General features: G+C 42.8%; 1 protein-coding gene across 4 annotated transcripts in view; it reads right to left on the bottom strand.

Moving 5' to 3' along the window:
• Positions 1 to 18,133: 18,133 nt before the first annotated feature.
• Positions 18,134 to 23,334, bottom strand: part of FARS2 (phenylalanyl-tRNA synthetase 2, mitochondrial) — a 397,026-nt gene continuing 391,825 nt past the window's right edge. For 3 of the 4 annotated variants that reach the window (XM_056521084.1, XM_056521085.1, XM_056521089.1), the window contains one exon: positions 18,134 to 18,382. In XM_056521084.1, coding sequence (XP_056377059.1) covers positions 18,244 to 18,382 — 139 coding nt within the window. In that variant the 3' untranslated portion in view covers positions 18,134 to 18,243. The remainder of the gene's footprint in view (positions 18,383 to 23,334) is intronic. The other variant, XM_056521086.1, reaches the window with a different exon arrangement.

Raw genomic sequence — 23,334 nt, 5'->3', positions numbered from 1 at the left:
AAAACAGGCTAACCTTGTGTGGTTGTACAAATTAAAGGCACAACACTCATAAAGGCATATAAGTGTTCCAGTTGCTGCAGGCTTCCCACACCGGTTGGCGTGTAACAACAGGTAGGAGGAATTCACAGAAGGTAGGGAAGCTCTCCCCGCGCTAACCAGTGGTCGATATCAAGATGCACAATAGCGAATTAGGCACAAGGTATTATAACAATATTTATTATACACAACGCGTTTCTGGGCTGGGTCAGCCCTTTCTTCAGGTGCCTGAAGAAAGGGCTGACCCAGCCCAGAAACGCATTGCGTATAATAAATATTGTTATAATACCTTGTACCTAATTCGCTATTGTGCATCTTGATATCGACTACCGGTTAGAGCGGGGAGAGCTTCCTTCCGTACCTTCTATGAATTTCTCCTACCAGGATGTAAATAAAGACAGGCAGGAGCATCTGCAGTACATCAGAGAGAATTTAAGTAAAGACTACCATATGCAGCTACATATATATATATATATATATATATATATATATATATAAACAAAGTCCCAAGAGAGCAGCACTCCTAAATAACAATGAAATGGGTGATGGGGTGCAAATGGTTGCATAAGATCCTGGTAGTAGATCCTTCCAGATAGCAAACGAATAGGCAACAGCACTCCCATAAGGTGCAAATAACGGTCCTTTATTCACATAAACGTGGAGGTGGCAACGTTTCAGCTGACTCACTCAGCCATTATCGGCTTGATAATGGCTGAGTGAGTCAGCCGAACCGTCGCCTATATATATATATATATATATATATATATATATATATATTTTTTTTTTTTTTTTTTTTTTTTCCCGATAATTCCTTTTATCGTTTTGGAAGAGAACCTCTTTAGAGAGGCAAGTAGCCAGATGTGTAGGGTCCACAAAAGATAAATAACAAAGTTGTCACATAATGATAGTACAAACAGGATTTTCAGTAAACTGTTATGGCTTTGGCAATAAATACAGACAATGATTTTCTAAATTACTTCTGGGAACAACAAACCCTAAGGCAATCCACACTGCAAGGAAGAAACATAGAATTTTACCATGGGCCCAGCAGAAATAATAGTTCATTGGAGTTGTTCACCTTTTTTGACATTCACAGTGTTTATCCAAAATTGTTATTTTAAGCCCTTATTATATTAAACATAGTATGTGCTGCTATGAAAACAAGCTTTGCAATATTTATTATCGGATAAGTTACATAATATAAAATAAGATACCAAGGACTGCAGTCTTGTCAGTCGACAGTTATCAATCCCGATTACCCCATACATGCAAAAGTTGAAGTTGAAATCCAGCATGCTAGGTTAATCTCTCCCCTGACATCCCAGTGGAGAGCAAGGAAGCCAACATGAGACAGTTGACCAAACCCACTCAAATAAAACTAACATTGAGCTTACATCTATTTGATGTACAGAACGGGAAGGGGGGCTATTTAGCCATTCTGCCAGATTTACAATAAAGCTGGCAGCTCTTTTCTTCTCTCTGTACTTTAGAGAAGTGGCAAGGAAAGTGGGCAGGGCTAACCTAGAGGAGGAGTAGTCTCCCACAACCACACAGATTACCTATAATTTATGCCAGAAATTTGTGTAAAGTAGAGCAGATATCTACACCAGATCATAACTGGTGTACATTTCAATTTGTGATACAAGGGTAGGTAAAGATGGGATTATCTGGTGGAATGAGTTAATTTACTATTGTCCCAATAAAAATAATAAGCACGCCAATCACTGACCGAGGCAGGACAAGTGATTGACGGAACGGCACTGTGATGTCACATATACAGCTCCAGCTAGCAGAGCTGAAGCTGGCTGTCAGCGGAGACCAGACAGAGATGGGCCACTCTGATCCCAGAGCTACGAGGGAGCAGCGGAAGGGGAGTTAAAGCATTTATTATTTTAGTAGGCAGCCTAAGGACAATAGGAAATTATCTAATTTCACTGGATAACCCCTTTAAGAAGCATGCACCTGTTAATAAATTTGTCACATTGTACTCCATTGGACCTCTGTTTGATAAAGCCCCAAATTAACCACCAATTAATCTCCCCTATTGACCTATATGGGAAAGTTTTCTAGGAATGTTCTGCGACCTATACAGACATTATTATGCAGGAAAGTGAAAGAGGTGAGCTGTGACTCTAAACTCTTGCCATTGGTGGATCCTGTGTTATCTACAGTATATGTAGGTGATATTTTCTATGTTATGTGTTTGATACTGAGATCGCTTCAAAAAACTGATCTCTACAGAACAGAAAGTGCAAGTCTATTAATAGGCTTAGTGACCAGAATGTTAAAGGGATACTCCCGTGTTTGTTTGTTTTTAAATCAACTGGTGCCAGAAAGTTAAACAGATTTGTAAATCCCTTCTATTAAAAAATCTTAATCCTTCCAGTACTTTTTAGGGGCTGTATACCAAAGAGAAATCCAAAAAAGAAATGCATTTCCTCTGATGTCATGACCACAGTGCTCTCTGATGACCTCTGCTGTCCATTTTAGGAACTGTCCAGAGAAGGAGAAAATCCCCATAGCGAACATATGCTGCTCTGGACAGTTTCTAAAATGGACAGCAGAGGTCAGCATAGAGCACTGTGGTCATGACACCAGAGGAAATGCATTTCTTTTTTGGATTTCTCTTTAGTATACAGCCCCTAAAAAGTACTGGAAGGATTAAGATTTTTAAATTGAAGTGATTTACAAATCTGTTTAACTTTCTGGCACCAGTTGATTAAAAAAAAAAAGTTTTCCACGGGACTACCCCTTTAAACTGTAGGAACTGTGGGGAATAAGCAGTAATGCATACATTCACTACATTTCCTCTCAGTGTAAAGGAGCAGGGATATCTGCCTCTATGTACTTTCCTACGCTATTGGCATAGAGTGCCATCAAATGTATGTACTGTAATAAGTAGCTATATATGTATATGCATTGCTGCTCATGTATGACCTTTGCCCAATCTGTATTGCATCTGCCCAGTGCAAAAAGGTAGTAGGTGCCATTGCCACAGTGCACTAGCATGCTGTAGCTCCTTAATGTCATGTCACTGCCATATGTGGGGGCTACAATTTTTACCTTTTTGCTATTATCCAGTGACCAAATGCGCTTAACAGAATATAGCTTTAGAGAGACCTCCCATCCAATATAGATGAATGCATTTAAACCATCTCTGTTCAGTCCAATACAGATCTCTAAATTTAAGACAAGGCTTTACAAGTGATTTATAAATGAGTACTATTGCACATAAAATCATGTAAATTATTTTCTTTTTTTTTATATTTTTTAATAATTTTTACTTTTGTAGTTGCTGTCTGACATGATGAGGGCTGCAACGATGGACGTAAACAAAGCACAATACAAAACAGAAGAAAAAAATCAGAAGAGTGTACAAAAAAATCAGATTTTAAGGAACCTTTTGTTCTTACAGAATATTAGATAGAAATGAAGAAATGATTGTTATACATGTTTAGTGCTAACAGAGCCTTCCCTGTTAATCTGTATTTATCCATGTGAGCAAGTGATACAATTCTTTTTGCTCTGCAAAAGTAATGACCACCATGGGGCACATATAAACAGCAACTTAATGACAGCTCAGTACAAAGCACTTGTTTTTTTATCCCTGTTATGTCTGAGCAGAAATTCTTCTGAGCATGGATGTGTACCAGTTATATTCTGCAACAAAACCCATATTGTTTTTAAATACGCAATTTTCGGTATAATGTCCCTTGGCTGATTCGGCAAGTTTCTTTATTGGTGCATTCTCAACATCAGCTATGCTGGCAGAGGGCTTCAATGCCATTTGTGTTACATTTCCACATTAGGTTCATGGTGGAATTTTATACCTGGTAAATGGTTGGTTCAGGACAAACGGTTTACTATATGCAGTATAGTGTTCAATTGAGATCCATGCCAGGCATCTCAATGTACTGTGGGCCAAAAGCTGAAAGTTAGGCTCTATGCCCAAACAAGTTCTCATTAAACAGGTGACAACAGGAAGAATAACTAGCAATGTCTTAATTATAGCCATTTGAGATGTAGACACTCAATACAATGTGTGAATTTCATTTCAAATTTAATCTCATACATCCATAAAAAATACAACTTTAAAGAACATAAATCATGATAGCCTGGAGACATTTGATAAAATGCAAAAAAGTATTTTGGCAATCATACAAGCCAGGATCACTTGCAAATCACAAAACTAAAAACATCCAGCTGGTCACCAAGGGACTCTGCAAGAAGAATCTGAAGATAGTGATTATTAATGCAAATGCCATATGAATAATCCTTAGGTCCTGATTTATATATAGGCCTAACAGGCCTGTTTTTATAGATGGTCTTGATGATTAGACATTTGCAGCACTGTGGGAATGAGAGGAGGAAATCCAACAGGGCCACATGTTCCCTGAGGCAAGTTGAGCAATTCACCTCAGACAACAACCTTTAAAGGGGTACTCCGGCCCTAAGACATCTTATCCCCTATCCAAAGGATAGGGGATAAGATGTATGATTGCAGGGGTCCCCCCGCTGGGGACCCCCGCAATCTAGCATGCAGCACCCACCTGTGAGCACTGCAGAAAGCGCTGGAGGCTTCAAGCCTTATGCCTCCCGACCACGGAGATGTCACGACTCCGCCACGTGTGACATCACGCCCTGCCCCCTCAATGCAAGTTCATGGGAGGGGGCGTAATGGTCTCAGAAGCCCCCCAGGCATTGGGAACGGGGGCGTATCCATACGCCCTGCATCCTTAAGGGGTTAAAGAGAATCTGACTCCCTGTTTACCCGCACTAAACCCAATATATTGGGTTATAGTGCAGGTGAAGCGCTTTACAAAGAGGGGTCACTTACTTAAATTAATTTAGTATTTCCTGAGTTCTGCCAATGTAATCTTCAGTTGCATTGCGCAGCTCCGCACAATAGAGGTGGGAAGCTGGCTCACCCAGCTCCCCTGCCTCCTCCATATTCTCGGCCTCAACCCCATCATGAATATGCTAATGAACACTGCAGGTGGGCAAGTTCTGTACTACTCTTTACCTGTGCCAGGGTATGCTGCTCTTTTTGGCATTAGGTGGGGCAGCGAGGTTGGAACACTGTGTGTACTGTACAGGACCCTGAAGAAGCTTTTGTCCTCTACAAAGACAGTTATTTACAGCTTCCAGCAGCTCTTTCTTACTTTATCTGTATTAGTTATTATTATTTTTCTTTAATCCTCACTTTTTCCTATTTTTGGATGACAATTCTGGGCTTCGGAACCAATTACAAGGTTTCTATAGACTTACGGTCTCAATATATAATGGTTTCATCATACAATGGTTGTCCTGGAACCAATCAATATTGTAACTTGGGGGACCACTGTACAAGGATAGGTGAAGTGCCATTTAAGTTTTCCCCTTAGAAAGCAGAAAATATATAGCCAGGGAGGTTCAAAAGGAAGCAAACGGAAGTGCATTGCACTATTTTTTTTAACTGCATTTATTGTGATGTACGTATACAAGAGAGAATAAAAGACAATGTAAAACAGAGGAAGGAGATTATGGTATCCCGACCGACAAGTCAGGCACAGCATGTAAATGAAAAAATTAAATACAGTAGAATCGTGTATAGTAGAATCATGTACATCACAATGTCAGCAATAGTACAACCAGTAAAAGAGAACCAACCACTATAGTGGAAACTGGGGATACTTGTGTCAACAAAAACAAGATAGAACATACAAAGACAGACCCATGACAAAAAGACAAACAACGTTTGCTCGGCTAACACCAAATTCTCATAGAACACTTTAGGACTAAGGTATGAGAGGAGGTGTGGGGGGGGGGGGTGGTGAGGGGAAATAGCGAAAGGACAGGTAAGTGAGGGGAGGGGTACAGGGACAGGAAGGGGTGAAAAAGGACAAAAGAGCTGCATACCAAAATGGGGATGTACAGGACACATACAGGGGAGAGCGATTATGGAGAAGACGACTGTAATTGGTCTCTCAAAGCCAGAAAGCGGGAAGCAGTATAGTTTGCCTGAGAAGAATCCCACCACGGGGCCAAAATTTTATGAAATTTAGTAGGGTTCTTAGGGTGCTTATAGACTAGATATTCATAATCAACAACTGTGTTCACCAGGGATTTCCAGCTAGAAATTGTAGGAGCTCTAGGGGCCATCCAACGCAAGGCTATGGCCTTGCGAGAAAGAAACAGGGACTCCCTAAGGAAGACAAGTTCACAGTGCAAACATAGTTCCTCATTAATTAAACCCAAAAGACATAATTTAAGATCTAGTTGTATGGGGCAACTCACTAGTGTACCTAAAAACTGTACAACATCCAACTAAAAGGAATGGATGACCGGACAAAACCACATCATGTGTATATAATCTGATCTAGAGGCTCCACAGCAATGGCAACCCACTGATGCACTCCTACCAATTTTAACAAGTCTAACTGGGGTGAGATAGGACTGATGAAACATGCACAATTGAATAAGTCTATTATTAATGGCAGGGGAGACAAATAAATAAGAAGAGAAAGCATCACTCCATTCCTCATCAGTCATGTCTGGCACAATAGTCTTTCAACGAGATTCGACCAATAAAGTATCCCCCGTCATTTTAGCGTCCCAACAACGCAGAGTACAAAGCAGAAATGAGACCTCCAGGGCCCTGAGACCTATAAACCCATATCAGTGGGGAGTTCATCATCATCTTGAAAATAATGAAAAGGTCTAAACCCTGTCTCGTCAAACACGTCACCCAAAGTAAGTATTCCGTGGAACCTCCAAAAGTGCAGATCCAAGTCGGCAGAGAAGTGGAGTATTAGAGGGTCAGATCACAACTGTCTATCCAGCATAACATCAGAGTATGCAAGCAGTTTCTTTGCCTCCTTCCAAACATGAGCCACCAGCTTGTGCAGAGGTAACCACAAGCCTCATGAGCCCATCCCTCCCTCCAGGACGGCCACAAGTGGGTAAGATTCAGGTGATGAGCTAGGTGATGTTCACTATTCGGGAGAGCACCAGTATGCACCCAATGTTGGAGGTATCCGAGTTGGCTCGCCAAATAATACATGTGTAAATCCAGGAGGGACATGCCCCCTGTTACCTAGAGCATTGTAGTATAGAGAGTTTAAGCTTAGATCTGTTATTACCCCAAATAAAACTCGGGAAGAAGGGCATGTAGTTGTTAAAAGAATGCAACAGGCATAGGAGCTGAGGTGTGTAGAGGTATTTGGGAAGGATCACCATTTTAACAAGATAGATTCGGCCCACCACAGAAAACGGCAAGGTAGCGCACACACAAAAATTCTCTCAAATAAAGGAGAGAAGGGGCAGTATATTCGCTTAATGGTCATTCTCAAAAGCGCAATGAATCTGAATACCTAGATATTTAAAGTCAGACACCACTCTCAACCCACTAGCATCATCCTTCCAGATATCAGGTCGAAAGGGCATAAAAAAAGATTTACCCCAGTTTGTTCTGAGGCCAGTAAACCCCAAAACTATCGATAAGGGAGATACCGATTGGTAGAGACATATCCGGATCCTCCATATACAAAATCATATCATTGGCATACAGCCCTACCCTATCCTCCCTTGAGCCGACATGAATCCCAACATAAGTAGGGTGTTGGCAAATCTACAGCGCAAGAGGCTCAATTGCCAGAGCAAAGAGTAAGGGAGAGATAGGGCAGCCCTGCTGCGTGCCCCTAGCTAATAAAAAGTAGGGAGATAGAGCACCGTTAACCGCAACTCGAGCCTTGGAGAACTATACAAAATGGATATCCATTTAATACATTTCAGCCCAAAACCAAAACAGCGTAAGACCTCCAAGAGGAACGGCCATTCTATGGAATCAAAGGCCTTAGTGGTGTCTAAAGAAGCCATAGCCCAATTATCACAACAGGTTACACTCAATTGAGTGAGTACCTGAGTCCTCCAAATGTTCTCAGAGGTGGAGCGCCCTGGCATAAAGCCCGACTGATCTGAATGTATAATTTTCAGAATAACCTTGTTAAGCCTAGTAGCTAGCATTTTGGTGAGTATTTTATAGTCTAGATTAAGGAGCAATATATGGGGTGGAAGGAGCCACAATCAAGTGGGTCTTTGTCTGGTTTTAGTATAACAACAATAGAGCCATCATAAAAAGAATCAGGAAGCTTACATGCAGCAAAAGCTGCTTTGTACATAGACAACAGACATGGAGCCAGCTGCTCTGTGTACTGTTGATATATCTCCACTGGAAAACCATCCACCGGTTCAAACAGGGCACTACCATCTAGGAAAGGTAATATAATCAATAAAAGAAGACAAAGCAGCATTAGAATACGTGGCCCAAGAAGAGTACAGGTCAGCATAAAACCTAGCAAATCTTTAAACAATCTGTGAGTTTCTAGTCAGAATAGTCCCATCTGTGTCTCGTATACGTAAAACAGCAGGGGATCGTGAGTTCTGATTAATCAGACAAGCCGATAGCTTACTAGATTGATTCCCCAACTTGAAGGACAGTTGTCTATTAAAAAACTGTTTGCAAAATGCCTTTTCCTGTAGTCAATGGAGGTACTGTCATCCCACAAGCAGCCATGTGTCTCTATGCGTGTCAGTTGGGTCTCCCACATACCTCTGCTCCAGCTCCGAGCACCGCTTCGCCAGCTCGTTCTCCTCCCGCACCACCTCCCGCTTAAGAAAAGAAATGGCAGATTGTAAGCACCCATGCAAGAACGCCTTAGCCACCACCCAAACCACTAAGGGAGCCTCCGAATCTCTATGGGCAGACATAAACTTCTGCAGCTGAACCGGGATACCATCATGAGGACCCAATAACAACAACCAGTATGGGTTAAAGCACCAGAAATTCTACTTTAGAGACGGCGTGGACTCTTCACAAGATGAGTGAGGGAGATGAGGGAGAAAGAGGCAGTGAGGGAGATCCTGCATAGACGTCGCACGCTTCATCCCGACGCCTGTCTCCGCAGACCCGGTTAAGGCGCTCCTCATCTGACCCGGTGCTGTGCCCGCGAAGCCCTGCAAGTGACAGTCCTTCTAAACTCCGTGGACCTCGTTTGCTCCCGGGCCCTTCTGATCCCTTCATAGCGGTGAGTGAATTGCCTGCCTCTGATTTGGAAATTGACAGGGTGCACCGAGTTCCTAGACCCAAGCATCTGGCAGACACGACGCCAAGGGACATGCTTGCCCGCATACACTTCTTTCGAGTGAAGGAACTTCTTATCTCAAGCTCATGGAAAAATGGGGGCCTGCCAGCACCGTTTCACAAGGTCATTTTGTTTGCGGACCTGTCCGCTGCCACCCTTCAGCTGAGGAGAGCCCTGTCCCCTATCACCTCAGCACTCCGCCAAGCTGACGTGCCATATCGCTGGGGATTCCCTGTCCGCTTACTGGTGCGCCATGAAGAAGACATGCACGTAATTAAAACTGTGGAAGAGGGCACACTTCTTCTAAAAAGATGGAACATTTCTATCCCTAAACCCTCCACCACAACCCCGGTGAAAACCGGGAGCGATTGGTCCACACACCGCTGATGGCTGGATGAAGAACAGAGACTTACCTGACACGGGATGCCTTTTGATGCTGTGTGGCTATGTTGTCTGCGGCGAGAGGCTGCAGATGGGACTCTGACCCCCCACCGATGGATGTATTTCCATCTAGTGTTCTTGTATTGTGTATCCTTTACACTGTGTTTAGTTCTTGTTTTCTGTTGTTTAACTTTTGCATCCATGCTAGCCGTCCTTGTTTTCCTGTACTGCACCCAGCCTGTGTTGATGTGAAGGGGGAGCCCTCGCTGGGAGGCAACCCCTCTCCATGCTGCCATACCTTCAATTTGTTTCATGCTATCTTTTTTTTATTACTGTATAATGGTCCTTAAAATTATCAGTATGAATGCCAACGGCCTTAATAGCCCGATGAGACGCTCCCATATGTGGAGACAAGCCATTGCCCTAGGGGGGATATTCTTTGTATTCAGGAGACCCATTTGCTTCCTAGAGACGCTCCTAGATTGTCCCACAGACTGTATCCCCTTGTTTTCCACTCCCATTTCCACACCAAGACAAGAGGAGTAGCGATAGCGGTTAGAGATACAGTAGCCTTCTCCATTATCACACAAATTGATGACCCATCGGGTAGATTTGTTGTGTTAGTGTGCACCCTTAACAATGTCCCTTACGTTAATATCTCTTTATGCACCTAACACCTTCCAACTACGCTTTCTGCGCTCCCTCATGCGTAAAATTAACTCTGTGAGAGAGGGCAAGTTGATCCTTTGTGGAGACTTCAACATCACAGTAGACCCTCATATTGACACCACATCTTCCCTCTCCAGACATCCCCCATCCCTGGCTGATCTCCTTTGGAGAGAAGACCTCTATGACATTTGGCGAGCACATCATGCGCTTGAGCGCGATTATACTTTCCACTCTGGGGTTCACAATGTGTACTCCAGAATTGACATGTTCACCACTGACAGGGAAGTACTTCCCCTAGCTATCTCTTCCTCTGTTGAGGTTATTCAATGGTCCGACCATGCTGCTATCACCCTCACGCTTGCTGAACACTTGAGCTCCCCCCCTACCTTCCTGTTGCGCAGCAATCCTTTTCTCCTTTCCCACCCCCCTTCTCGGTCCCAAATTGAGAAAGACCTTTCCGAATACCTCACACTAAACGAATCCTCCCCGGTACCCCAAAGTATAATGTGGAACGCACATAAGGCATTCATCAGAGGGTCATTCATTAAACAGGGGGCATTATTGAAACATCAGAGAAATGACCAGTTGACAGCGACTCTCCTTGCCCTGCGTCAGGTAGAGAGGGAAAACACGACTAACCCTTCTCCCTACCTAGCGACACGACTGCAATCCCTTAGACAGGATCTGAGAACCCTCCTTTTAGTTTCCTATGAGAAATCACTTCGTAAAACCAAAGCAACCCACTATTCGCAGAGCAATAAAGCAGGGAAATTACTGGCTGCGCGCCTGAAAGCGCAACATACTAGATCCAGGATCCCCTACATCCTCCATCCACAAACGGGTGCTAAACTATATACTCCCTTTGAAATTGCGCTCAGCTTTAGGGATTTCTACGCTGATTTGTACAATCTACGTGACTCTATCCCAACCCCCTCTAATATTGTGGACCTAACTGACACATTCCTATCTTCCCTACATCTCCCTTCCCTGGCCCCTCCACAACTTCTCACCCTCAATGCTCCTATTACTCCTCCAGAAATATCTATAGTGATTAAAAAAGTCCCCAGAGACAAGGCCCCCGGACCAGATGGGTTTGCTAGCCATTATTATAAGCAATTTAATGAGGTTCTTACCCCCCATCTCTGCAGATTTTTCCAGGAGGTGCTGGACTCTTGTGCCTTTCCTGGAGAAAACATGCAAGCACTTATAGTTACCATCCCTAAGCCGGGCAAACCCCCTACTTGCCCACAAAATTTTCGCCCCATCTCCCTTCTTAATCTGGATATAAAAATATTCGCTAAAATTATCGCCAATCGCATAGCCGTCCTGTTGCCTTCTTTGATCGCAGCAGATCAGGTTGGTTTTGTACCTAATAGACAGCCCTATTATAATACCAGACGAGTGTTGGGTGTTCTACACCATGCTGTTGCCCGGAATCTCCCTGTTCTAGCCCTCGCTCTTGACGCCGAGAAGGCGTTCGACTGCCTCCGGTGGTTGTTCGCCTTCTCGGTTTTGGAGAGAATGGGATTTAGCGGCTCTATTCTCACTGCGATTTCAGCCCTCTACAATAATCCCTCCGCCAAGACGTATGTTAATGAGCCCTCTCCCCTAGTTTTGCTCTCACAAACGGTACGAGGCAGGGCTGCCCCCTGTCCCCCCTTATATTTATTGTGGCATTGGAACCTTTAGCTCAGGCTATTCGGGAAAACCCCCACATCACTGGAGTGGAGATAGGAGGGAGACCCACACTATATCCCTTTATGCGGATGATGTACTCCTCACACTCACCAACCCAGACCGTTCCCTACCGGCAGTAATGTCCACGCTTGAAAACTTCGGCATGCTTTCATATTACCACCTAAATTCCTCCAAGACCCAAGCCCTTCCGGTCAATATCCCTCCTGCAATACTTTCCACGCTGAAATCCACTTACACATTTGACTGGCAATCCAGGGGGATTCAGTACTTAGGCATCACTCTAACCCATTCTATCACTGACCTTTACAAACTGAACTACTTGCCTCTTCTGTCCGCTACGCACATGGAACTGACTCGATTGGCCAAACACGACATCTCCTGGACAGGACGGATAGCTACCTTTAAAATGCTACTCCTGCCCAAATTTTTGTATATCTTCCGCACCCTGCCGTTGCGTGTACCAGATGACTATTTTCGCCGAGCCCACTCTATGCTTACGAGCTTTGTCTGGGCTCATGGGAAACCACGGATAGCCCGCAAGATCATAACTAGGGATAGGAGGGTGGGAGGCTTAGCCTTACCTGACTTGAAATCATACTATCTATCTGCACTGGTGTCCTCCCTATCGGGATGGTTTACGCTGACTGATTCTACCCCCTGGTTTCAGATAGAGAAATCCATGTCCCACCCGTTTTCTTTACCTGACTTACTCCTGACACCGTTTTGGAACATGCCGCTCCCCATACATTTGGGCCCTGTGGTTTCAGCTTCCTTAGGAGCCTGGTCACTATTTCACCGCACTGCAAGCTCACATGTCTCCCACTTGAAACAAGCTTTGCCCTTCACCCTTTTACAAGCTATGCTACCTGACACGGACCTTAGGCTTTGGGCAAACAGGGGGGTATCTACAGTGGGGGATTTGATGGACTCCAATAATTTCCAGAGCTTTTCGCATTTAAGCTGCACCTACGACCTTCCCCCTTCTGATTTTTTTAAATACCTACAAATTAGACACCTGGTAGCTTCTCTGACACACTCATCCCTATGTAGAGACCCGATCACCTATTTACATGTCTCTAGAGGTAGGAAAGGCTTGAAACCCCTCTACAACATTCTCCAACAGACTGCACAGTTTCGCAAATTTCCTTTACTGAAGAGTTGGGAAAGGGACCTGGGATGTACCTTCACGGAGGAGGAGTGGATGTCGGCATTTAACATGACCAGGAAATATCTTAAATGTACTAACCACATTGAAGCTATAGATGGTACTACACGCCTGATAGGCTAGCCCGTATATACCCCTCGACCTCTAGCGATTGTTGGAGGGGATGCGGTGACAAAAGCACATTGTTTCACATACTATGGTCGTGCCCAATGATTCAAGGTTACTGGATAGCTTGTAGGGACCTGTTCCTTGAGGTCCTCCCTGACTATGATAACTGGTCTCCTCAACAGGTGCTCCTTCTGCTGGGTATTGCTATGCTTCCACCCAGAATCAGGGGTCTCCTATGCATTATGTGTGCCATAGCTAAGACTGTGTTAGTACGAGATTGGAAGTCCACGAAAGTCCCTACAGTATTAGATGTAATAGCTGCCATCAATCTCACATGCTCCTATGAAAAAATAATTTCCCTCGGTAATTCCTCCTACCAGCAGTTTGAAAATAAATGGTCCTCTTGGATATCCTCCTGGTTTTTCCACGCTACTTGACCCTTCTCCTCTATCGAACCTTCCCACTCCTCTCCTCTAACCCTTCCTCCCCTCCCTCCCGCTCCCACCCTTCCGCCCCCCCTACTAACATCCCGATTCAGTTTCTACCCCCTCTCCCTGACCTCTCCATTACCCTCCCTGACCCGTGCCAAGTTCTACAACATCGGCCTGGACCCATTGGCACTCAGCTTCCATTAGTGCCCTACTGTGTACACCATGCCTTGCATATTGTTTACTTTTTCGCAGGTTGTGGACTTTGCACATTATATGGCTATATCTTACCAAAGGATGGATACCTTGAGATGTTTCTGTATCATGTTGTTTGTTCGTTTATGCTTTCTTTTTTCTTTGTTTGACCCTCACCGGGTGTACCTGGCTGTCTTTGCATTATGAAACCCAATAAAAATTATTCTTGGAAAAAAATAAAAAAACTGCACAAACATATGTAAACATAAGTGAAGCGGCAATATTTACAGAACAAAATCCGCACACACAACTAGTAATAATACGGGGGGGGGGGGGGGTAAATCCGTCCGTAAAAGAAAACAAACATAAATAAGGAGACTCCCAGAAACATACAGTAAGCAAACAAAGTGGGGGCCTTCATAGCTCAGAAGTACATAACAAATAGCAATGCATGGCAGTAGAAAATAAAAAATAAAGTGCTTCAATCATTCACTTAACAATTCCCCCCCAACCCCAAAACCCAGAAGCACCAGCAGGTCCAGGGCAGTAAGGGAGCATCAAATGCACATGGGGAAAACAGAGTACTCACAACAGTCCCGGTTCCACTACTCCAGAGGGTAAAGTCCTGGTGAACTCAGGAGTTCAGGCAAGATGACCATCTGAGTCGTCAACATGGCCGAAGAACTTCGGTACAGGCGTTCCAAACAGGACAGGCAGCATCAAGGCCTCTGTGCAGCATGGCATCTGGAGGCCCACTCCTCTCCCTCATGTGGTGTTAAGAAAAAGAGGGTCCGCTCACCATCAACCACCTGCAGCCTAGCGGGGTATACCATAGAATAGGGAACGTCCATCTCCTTCAGCTTACGTTTGACCAATTTGAAAGGTGGCACGCTTCTTTTGCAGGTCAGGTGAGAAGTCCAGAAACATGGAAACTGGTGAGCCATTGAAGCCAGGTCTCGGACATTGCAGTTTAGCACACGGGCAAGTAGAGGCCATGGAGATGCCCCAGGAGTTAGGGGACATATGGGAACAATGAGTGTGATCTACAGCAAAGGCGGATGAAAAGGGAACATCCGGCAAGAGCTTCCTCAGCCACCGCTCCACTAAAGGGCCCGGGTCCTGACCCGCGGCCTGCTCCGGCAGGCCAACGATCCTGAGATTGTTTCGGTGGAGCCCATTTTCCAGATCGTCTGCCTTTTCTTTCCTTTGTGAAGCTGTAAAGTCTAGAGCCTCGATGGCAGCAGGTAATGGGTTTACGCGGTCCTCTACAGTGTAGATCCGATCCTCTGCCTGGCGCACCCTGTCCCTCGGGTTGTGGATGTCTTACCGCAGGAGACCAATGTTAATCTTCACTTCTTCAACCAGTGATGAGTGAAGTCTTACATGACGTGATAGCAGTCAGTAGTTGTGCAGGAAAATCCCTGAGGGTGAGGTCCCCAGCTGAGGAGGTAGGAGACAGGTCAGTCGCGGCAGGTGCAGTGGCGGGAATTCCAGCACATGGGGCCTGTGAGGAGCAGGCACCATCTTGAGAGGCCACGCAGGCATAGGATTGCGGCTTCGCCAGCTTTTAGTCATAAAAGGGACCCACTTTGGTTACGAAGCCTCTGGGGGAGAATCCAGGAGTCAAGATGATGGCAGAATTATAGAATGCACGGGTTGAAAGCGGAGCTACAGCACCATGCGACTGCTCAGCTCAACGGTCAGGCCATGCCGCCAAGTACAAATAACATTTTTATAGCCAAACATTTTGTTACATGTGACCTACTGGATGGGTTGCGTCTAGGAATACCAGACAATCTATGCCTATAGGATCATGAGATATGAATCCAAGGAGAAGGATAAGAAATACATTACCTTTGTGCCAATGGTTAGAAGAAATGATTTTAATCATGAAATAATCTCTGTTTAATACAGTAACAAAAATGAGAAGAAAACACACTATGTAACCATGTCTTGCTCCCTAAAGTAATACTCATAGACAAAGGTGTTGGGGCAGAAGCTACAGCAGTTAAAATTAGTAGATCAAACAGATTGAAGAGTATTTAGGTTCAATGCCAACACGGACATACAAAGCTACACTATCTTGTATGTCTATTTTGGAGGAGATAAACCAATATCAAAAAGTTTTGGCTTGATAGATGTGTTTTTTTCTCAGCAGTGAATAACCATAAACATCTGAGTGATAACTTCACAAAAAAAAAATATTATGCAGCAGTTTATTTAACCCCTTAACGACAATGGACGTAAATGTACGACATGGTGCGGTGGTACTTAGCGATCACGCTGATGTCCGCCATTAAAGGAGAACTACGGGATTGAAAATTTTATCCCCTATCCTAAGAATAGGGGATAAGTTTCAGATCGCGGGGGGTCTGACCGCTGGGGCCCCCCGCGATCTCCCGTACGGGGCCCCGGCTCTCTACATAGAGAGCACGTGTCGACCACCGCACAAGGCGGCGGCTGACAGGCACCTTCTATTTACTGCTATGGGAGAGCCGAAGCGCTGCCTTCGGCAATTTCCGGCACTCCCATAGCAGTGTATGGAGGGGCCGTGTCGGCCGCTGCTTCGTGGGGTGGTCAACACGCCCTCTCTAACCAGAGAGCCGGGGCCCAGTACGGAAGATCGCGGGGGCCCCAGCGGTCGGACCCCCCGCGATCTGAAACTTATCCCCTATCCTTATGATAGGGGATAAATTTTTCAATCCCATAGTTCTCCTTTAACCCCTCAGATGCCGTGATCAATACAGATCACGGCATATGCGGCAGTACGGTACTTTAAATGGATGATTGGATCGCCAACGGCGCTGCCGTGGGGATCACATTATCCAGCATGTCGGCCGGAGGTCCCCTCACCTGCCTCCGACTGTCCCCAGGGGTCTTCTGTTCTGGTCTGAGATCGAGCAGGCCAGAGCAGAAGATAGACGATAATACGGATTAGTGCTATGCCCTATTAATAGCACTGAATAGCACTAGAAATCAAATGATTGCTATAAATAGTCCCCTATTAGGGGACATAAAAAGTGTAAACAGTAAAGTAAAAAAAAAGTTTTAAAAAAAGTTTAAAAGATGTAAAAAAATTCCCAGCCCCAATAAAAATGTAAATCGACCATTTTTCCCCATTTTACCCCCAAAAGCGTAAAAGAAAATAATGAATAAACATATTAGGTATCGCCGCGTGCATATAAGTCAGAACTATCAAAATATATTTTTTATTATACCGTACGGCGAACGGCGTAAACGTAAAAAAAAGTCCAATGTTGCTGCTTTTTTGTCAAATGTTATTCCCAAACAATTTTATAAAAAAAATTTATAAAAAGAGAAAAATATAAGCAAAAGTGGTACCGATAAAAACTACAGACCACGGTGCAAAAAATTAGCCCTCATACTGCCCTGTATACAGAAAAATTTGAAATTAAAGGTGGTCAAAATAGGGCAATTTCAAACATAATAATTTTGCTAAAATAGTTTGAGATTTTTTTAAAGCAGTACAATTAAAAAAAATCATATAAAATGGGAATCATTTTAACCCCTTAAAGGGGGTTCTCTGGTGCTTACACATCTGGGGACCCCCGGGATCATGCAAGCAGCACCCAGTTTGTAATCAGTCCCCGGAGCGTGGAAAGGGATCAGTGTTACAGAATACTAATAATAACAAGTTATCTGATATTTTCTGCAACTCAGCATCAATTGATTGGGTCTAAAAATGTAAAGAAGAAGCACCGACAGAAGTGAAGAAAATATCTTCTTATATGCTCAGTCCCATTCCCACTGGTTTACTGGTCCTGCTTAGTTTCTCTGCAGTATGGTAGTAAAATTTCAGTGGGAAACTGATGTTAAAACTGATATCCCTGTTCTCAATGAGAACCTGGCATGTCAGTGCAGATGCCAGACCGGTACAAATGCCAGATATAAACTTGTAGAACAAAATGCTGAGAAAGCCTGATGACAACTAATGCATAATGTGGTCAGCTTTTGCATAAAAAATTATTCTGATGGTGCTGATATATGTGAACCTAGCCCAAGAGAACCTTTTACTATACTATGAAATAAATACTATTCTATGGAATAAGAACAATTCTGGATTGTGCCATCCCTCTATTATTCCCCCAGGGAATATATAATACATTGACAACTGGATGCTACCATTCCCATTATCAGTGGGGCATGTCTCTACTATGCCTAACAGTGTCAATCTGAATAACTTTGGTATGCTAATCTCTGAATAAAAGTTCTATGTATTGTATATTTTAGTATATGCTTTTTACCCTTTCTATAAAAAAAATTAAACAAAAATGTTTTAAATAAAGGTAAAAAAAAACACACATTCAATCTAACTTTAAAAAATATATATTTAAAGGCATATATCAGACATTAAACAAATAATATTTTACACAATTTGCTTCTTGGGAAAAAAATTCATCAATATAATATTGAAGTCACATTAAAATCTTCCTTCCACACCCAACTCTGCAATTGCCAAGCTGCCAATTTTCCTATGTACCAGGCTGACTTCTTCCTGTGTCAGTGTGTGTTCCATGTGTCGATATTTAATTCGGTAACAATGGCTAACTCTCTTGGTCCTGGAAGAGAAAGGATATCAGGCAGTTAGAAAATTATGAGCATAACTGTGATAAGACAACAGTCAATCGCCTGGTCCATGGTGGTGAGTCTGTTTACATACCCATGTGTAACACAGAAGACTCTATGTAAGCACATAGATTTATCAAAACCTGTCCAGAAGAACAGTTGCTGAGTGGCCCATAGCAACCAATCAGATTACTTCTTTCATTTTTCAGAGGCCTTTTCAAAAATGAAAGATGCGAACTGATTGGTTGCTATGGACAGCTCAGCAACTTTTCCTCTGGACAGGTTTTGATAAATCCCTCCCCCACCCCCCCCCCCCCCCATTGCCCATACATAGGCAGCATGGAATTGTGTGAAAACAATCGCAGCTTTACATAACTACAAAATGTAAGTCTGCATATAGTCTGAAAAACATACTTATAGGTTAATTGGCAACCCATAAAATTGGTGCACAGAAAGTTGTCCATACACTTTAGCCATCTGGTGCCAGGTTGTGTGCTCTGGGAACAAAATAACAAGTAGGTTAAAATGCATTGCTCAAGTCTCCCTACCCAAACAACCTGTTAAGGGTAGAATCGGGAGACTGCTATACATAAACTACCGTAACATGTATGGAAATTAGATGATGAGCCCCACTGGGCACAGGGACTAATGTGAATGACAAAAAAATCTCTATACAATGCTACAAGAATATGTTATTGCTACATAAGCACCAGGAAATATAGAGTAATTTTACGAATAGCATTTTGAACCATTTTACATGACCACAAAATATAAAAACTACAAGACCGCTTTAATTAAATATGTTTTACTGAGACTAGGAGGAATTCTACACCCAACACACTTCTGATCAGCTGTTTGAAGACCCCAGCAAGTGAAAAGGACAATGCTGCATTTCCTTGCATCACCACTACTAATAGTATAGCTTGGCCAAAGACAAGCACCAGAAAACATAAAAAATGCTGCAGCGCTGTGGCCTCTTCAAACATCTGATCCTTGGGGGTGTTATGGCCTCTTCAAACAGCTGATCCTTGGGGGTGTTATGGCCTCTTCAAACAGCTGATCCTTGGGGTGTTATGGCCTCTTCAAGGAGCTGATGCTTGGGGGTGTTACGGCCTCTTCAAACAGCTGATCCTTGGGGTGTTATGGCTATTCAAGGAGCTGATGCTTGGGGTGTTATGGCCTCTTCAAGGAGCTGATCCTTAGGGTGTTATGGCCTATTCAAGGAGCTGATCCTTAGGGGTGCCAATCTGATAATAATAACCTGTGATGACCTGAAATATTGCAGTAATATTCTAATACTTTATGCTCATCACTGATGCTGAGAATAATGGAGTCACAGAGAGGTTTTTATGCTGTGACCCCTTTACAGCTTTCTCTTTCACAGTAGTGTTACCTGCCATCTGCTGTGCAACCAACTGCAGCGCTCCACTGAAATACATTTGACTGTGCTGTAGCTCACTGTATAGCCAAAGAAAAATGTGTCCTGCTAATGGTACCACAAAACATAGAAAACACAAAAATTGCTAAACCAGTACTTGGGACTGTGGGGGGTCCAACTGTTGGTATCCCCTATAATCTTAAGTAATTGGGATCCCAGTCTGACATTTATCCCCTATCTGTGGACAGGGGATAAGGGTTCTACAGCAGAATATCCCTTTAACTTGTTTTTGCTGTTAATTAAATACAGATATAAATTATCTCTGCTATCATATAAGCTTTTGGTTATAAAGTGATCTTGAAAAGTACAAAAGTTTAGTCAAAAGGACTTATTTCTGCTTCTTTTATTAGGGAAGTTTATGAGATGATCAAACTTTTAGGCAAAGACAGATGGAGAAACAGATGGAAGTCAATATCCATTAACCTGCTCAATTTGTATTGGGAGCTAATTATTTAGTCTAAAAAAAAAGACCACTTTTGTTACAAGTTCCATGTTTTTATTTTTAATCATATTTTACAATCCAAATTTTGCCTAAAGAGGACCTATCATGAGTGAATATTGCCTAAAACCTATAAATGTTTTATTAACTGTGCACTACATTTGCTAAGCCACATAAGGCTTCCCTTGTATTTCCACACACATGTAAAAAAGTATCCATCTGGACTTATTTGGGAAGCCAGATAATTAAATAAAAGAATATAATAAAATATAAAACCTTTATCAAATACATATATTCAGGAGAAGTAAAAGCATATCTGGCCCTTTAGGAAAGAAAGACTGGAGTAGAGATGGAGTCATCATTACCTTGACAGATCTGAGCTTTCTGCTCCTATACTGGAAGAGTCTGGAGGTGATGCTTTGTGAAGCTACCTAGTTCATTAAGGATGTTATTATACAAGGAGCAATGTACAATGCCAGATTCCAGTGTATTATTGAGCAGCAGGAGGAGGAGAAGTTGCAGGAATAGAGGTAAAATTTATTTTCTATATTAGGGATTCAGACTAACCTCTTCCAAGCAGTTACGTCCTCCTCTGGCAGATTAAGCCTTTACAAGGCCATATGTCCTTCATTAGCATTTTAACCCTTTAAGAGCAGCTACATCCTAGTCTAGCTGAGAAACTCTGAAAAAATGTAGCCTTCTCCTATTGCTGGGCTGCTTATTACACAGTGAACTTGTATTGCATGGCTGATAAATAATACTCTGTATATAGTAAAGTTAGGGCTCTTGGCGGTGATTGAAAAATATTTTTGCCTGAGCTCACACTGATGTCATTCATTTAACCCTTTAAAGGGTACCTCTCATCAAAAAAACTTTTGATATATTATAGATTAATGTATGCAGAATAACTTTACAATTGCATGTTATTAAAAAATATGTTTCTTTCTATTTAATTTTCCCCTTTGAAGAAATGACCACTAGGGGTCTCCCTACCAGTCCTGGCAGCAAGCATTTCAGACTCATGCTGGAGTCCTAAACACTACGAGCTGCCAGTCTGCTTTGTTCACAAAGGAGAACACTCAGAGCTGCCAGCCTGCTTTGTTCATAGCCTGTTTGGCTGTGAACAAAGCAGGCTGGCAGCTCTGAGTGTTTAGGACTCCAGCATGAGTCAGAAATGCTTGCTGACAGGACTTATTGGGAAAAATACAATAGAAAGAAGCATATTTTTCATTAACATGCTATTGGAAAGTTATTCAACATTCATTAATCTAAAATATATCAAAAGTTTATTTGATGAGAGGTACCCTTTAAAGGGGTAATCCGGTGATAATCATCTTATCCCCTATGAAAAAGATAGGGGATAAGATGATAGATCGCGGGGGTCCTGCCGCAGGGGACCCCCGCGATCTCTGGGCCGGCAGCAGCGGTATCCAGAACACAGAAGCGTGGAGCTTCGGTGTTCATGACGTCACGCTATGTCCCTTCCATTGATGTCTATGGGAGGGGGCTCGACGGCTAGTATGTAGCTGTCACGCCTCCTCCCATAGACTTGAATGGGGCACGCGGCTGTAGTCGCCAGTCATCTGGCACAGAGAAGATTTCGCTCCGTGCACAGATGACTGGAGTGCCGTGACGGTCAGACATCTTATCCCCTATCCTTTTGATAGGGGATAAGATCTTTTTTGCCAAAGTACCCCTTTAAATGCAGCAATCAATTACTTCTATTTAAAAATATTAACCATTCCAGTACTTATCAGCTGTTGTATGCTACAGAGGAAGTTGTAAGTTTTTTTTTTTTGGTCTGACCACAGTGCTCTCTGCTGACACCTCTTTCCATGTCAGGAACTGTCCAGAGAAGGAGCAAATCCCCGTAGCAAACCTCTCCTGCTATGGACAGTGTCTGACAGGGACAGAGGTGTAAGCAGAGAGCATTGTGGTCAGACCAAAAACATTTAGCATACAACTTTCTCTCTAGCATACAGCAGCTGATAAGTACAGGAAGGATTAAGATTTTTAAATAGAAGTAATTTACAAATCTGTTTAACTTGTTGGTACCAGTTAATTTGAAAAAAAAAAATATGTTTTCCACCAGAGTACCCCTTTAAGGGGTTAAAGTAGTAAAATCAAACAAACCTTGGCTGAATATTATTGAGATTTGTATATCAACTGAAACAATTCTGGTCTTTTCCTTCACAACAACAACATCATTAAGGTACAATTTTATAGCATCACACTGACAATGGGGCTATATATGACTATTTGTGCAATGCAGTCCTACCTAGCTTTCTCAAACCTAGATAATAAAGAGAACACTACTTAAATAAAGATATCTGCTCACCTGAACATGTTCAGCAGGGCAGAACTAAATAGATCAATGCTACAGATCTATGAAGAGCCTTCCTGAGATGATGGCATTGATCTCTTTTAGGTACATCCTGATGGTTGTCTAAGTCAGTATCTGCTACCTCTGATGTGTCATGCTACAATAATTCTATTGATTGTACAGAACACCCTGTAGTTAGACATCCTGACTGTGCTCTATATGCCTGGCCATATATGAGTTATGTGGTTATTTTTGTCCCTTCGGGGTTAGGTATGATATTTTAACTAAACCTCTGAATATAGCACTCAACGTAAACAGGTCAAAAGAAATGTACAGCATGTCATTTGGGAAACCATTCAATAAACATGTTACAAATTTTCAGACTTCATAAAAAAAAAAAGAGAGATGATTCCACTATGTAACAAACCCCACTCAGTGAAGATGTCACTATTAATAAGTCTTCGTGAAGATACTTGGCGATATACATCCTACATGTTCTTGTAGAACAATAATGAAGCTAGGCACATGAGTTATCTTACTATTGAAAACAACTTTTAACTCCGTTAGAAGTACCCCACATATTCTGTCCCCCCCTGTAATATACATTTTATATACATTTACAAAAAGTTTTGCTCCTATGGTCAGTTTTTTCTTTGTCTCTAACCTCTCACTCTGATGTCCTGATTATAGAAGTGATCTAGACAGGTCTGGGTATTATAAAAAATATTTCTTTAGATTGAACATA

The sequence above is a fragment of the Hyla sarda genome, chromosome 5 (genome assembly GCF_029499605.1).
Source record: "Hyla sarda isolate aHylSar1 chromosome 5, aHylSar1.hap1, whole genome shotgun sequence".
Lineage (NCBI taxonomy): Eukaryota > Metazoa > Chordata > Amphibia > Anura > Hylidae > Hyla > Hyla sarda.
Note: the sequence above shows the minus strand (reverse complement) of the source record. Positions and strands in the feature narration are given on the sequence as shown.